This window comes from Austrofundulus limnaeus, unplaced genomic scaffold (assembly GCF_001266775.1).
Source record: "Austrofundulus limnaeus strain Quisiro unplaced genomic scaffold, Austrofundulus_limnaeus-1.0 Scaffold320, whole genome shotgun sequence".
NCBI classification, from domain to species: Eukaryota; Metazoa; Chordata; class Actinopteri; order Cyprinodontiformes; family Rivulidae; genus Austrofundulus; species Austrofundulus limnaeus.
In genome coordinates, this window is record NW_013952722.1 from 144498 (window position 1) to 146056 (window position 1559).

The 1559-nt window shown below is 39.1% G+C and overlaps 1 protein-coding gene across 3 annotated transcripts in view; it reads right to left on the reverse strand.

Annotated features, from left to right (window-relative positions):
* The window catches only part of LOC106527369 (sodium-driven chloride bicarbonate exchanger), a 50855-nt gene that overhangs the window by 11135 nt on the left and 38161 nt on the right, over nucleotides 1-1559 (reverse strand). For all 3 annotated transcript variants that reach the window (XM_014022231.1, XM_014022229.1, XM_014022232.1), the window contains one exon: nucleotides 796-970. In XM_014022231.1, the coding sequence (XP_013877685.1) occupies nucleotides 796-970 (175 nt within the window). The remainder of the gene's footprint in view (nucleotides 1-795; nucleotides 971-1559) is intronic.

Genomic DNA, 1559 nt, shown 5'->3' on the forward strand with positions numbered 1-1559 from the left:
CGTACAACTTCTTTAATGAATCGTTCAATTTCTTTAACGGATCGTACAACTTCTTTAATGAATCGTACAACTTCTTTAACGGATCGTACAACTTCTTTAATGAATCGTACAATTTCTTTAATGAATCGTACAACTTCTTTAAAGAATCGTACAACTTCTTCAATGAATCGTACAACTTCTTTAACGAATCGTATGACTTCTTTAACGGATCGTACAACTTCTTTAATGAATCGTACAATTTCTTTAATGAATCGTACAACATCTTTAACGAATCGTACAACTTCTTGAATGGACCTTACAACTTCTTTAATGGATCTTACAACTTCTTTAATGGATTGTACAACTTCTTTAACGAATCATACAACTTCTTTAACGAATCGTACAACTTCTTTAATGGATAGTACAACTTCTTTAATGGATTGTACAACTTCTTTACTGAATCGTACAACTTCTTTAATGGATAATACAACTATGTTAGATGATCTGCTTGATTGTAAGGGAGCATCCAAAAGGTAAAAAGATGTAACTTAAAACAAGCGTTTCTACTTTGCATTCTCTGTCAAATTCATACTCCCCCCAAACCCACTACTTTGTGTCAACAAAATTTCCGTTACTTCCAGAAATGGAGCGGAGATTGTGGCAGAAGTATAAGTGGCTTTAACCTACCATTATCACCATAGTGCTAACCCCTATCCCCACTAATTGACAACCACCGGCATGAGTAACATTTGCACTCTGCTACACCCCTCAGGTGTGAGTAACGCCAAGACATATGTATGTAAAGATGTTTCTTACCACACGTCCCTCAGTAGCCTCACCCAGTAGTCCTCCAAAGGTGATCACAGGTGACATGCAGGCGCAGTAGAGGAAAAGGAAGGAGGCCAGACACTGGAGGCTAATAGCATCCGTGTAGTCAGAAAGGTAGTGCGGAGCCTTTCGTTTGATGTCCAAAAAGAACCCACCGAAAAACCTATGATAAGATAGGAAAATTAAAAAAAAAATACTACCAACCAGAAGATGCACATGATGTCAGTAGTAATGGTACTATGAAGTAAAATACAATATATACTAATTGTGTCTCTTTGTGTTGGGTGCTGGTTCTCTTTTCATCATAAACTGAGCTAAAAGTTGGTGTGATGGTAGAGTCGTGCCAAACACAAGAGCTAACGTGTTTGCTTAAAAATCTGACAATAAGCGTCGTATGCCACTCAAACACAGCCTCCCCTTCTGCATCATACTGGGATGCAGAAGGGGAGGCTGTGTTTGCCATGGCAACACAAGGTGGGCTGTTGTACCGGCAGGAGGGAGCTGGACTTGTTTTGATGGGAGAAACTGGGCTTGGGGCCAACTGGAAGTGAGAGGAGAGGTTGTGTTCTGCAGCATACCGCAGCTCATCAGCAGCTCTGCTGTTAAACCACTGACACACATCAACTCTACTGCTCCAACAAGGAGTTTAAACAACACCTTTAGTCATGAGACGACTGTGAAACTTAATGTGAAAACAAATGTCTTCTAAAACATTTTATGGAAATAATTTTTTCCTTTTTTTTTTTTTTTTT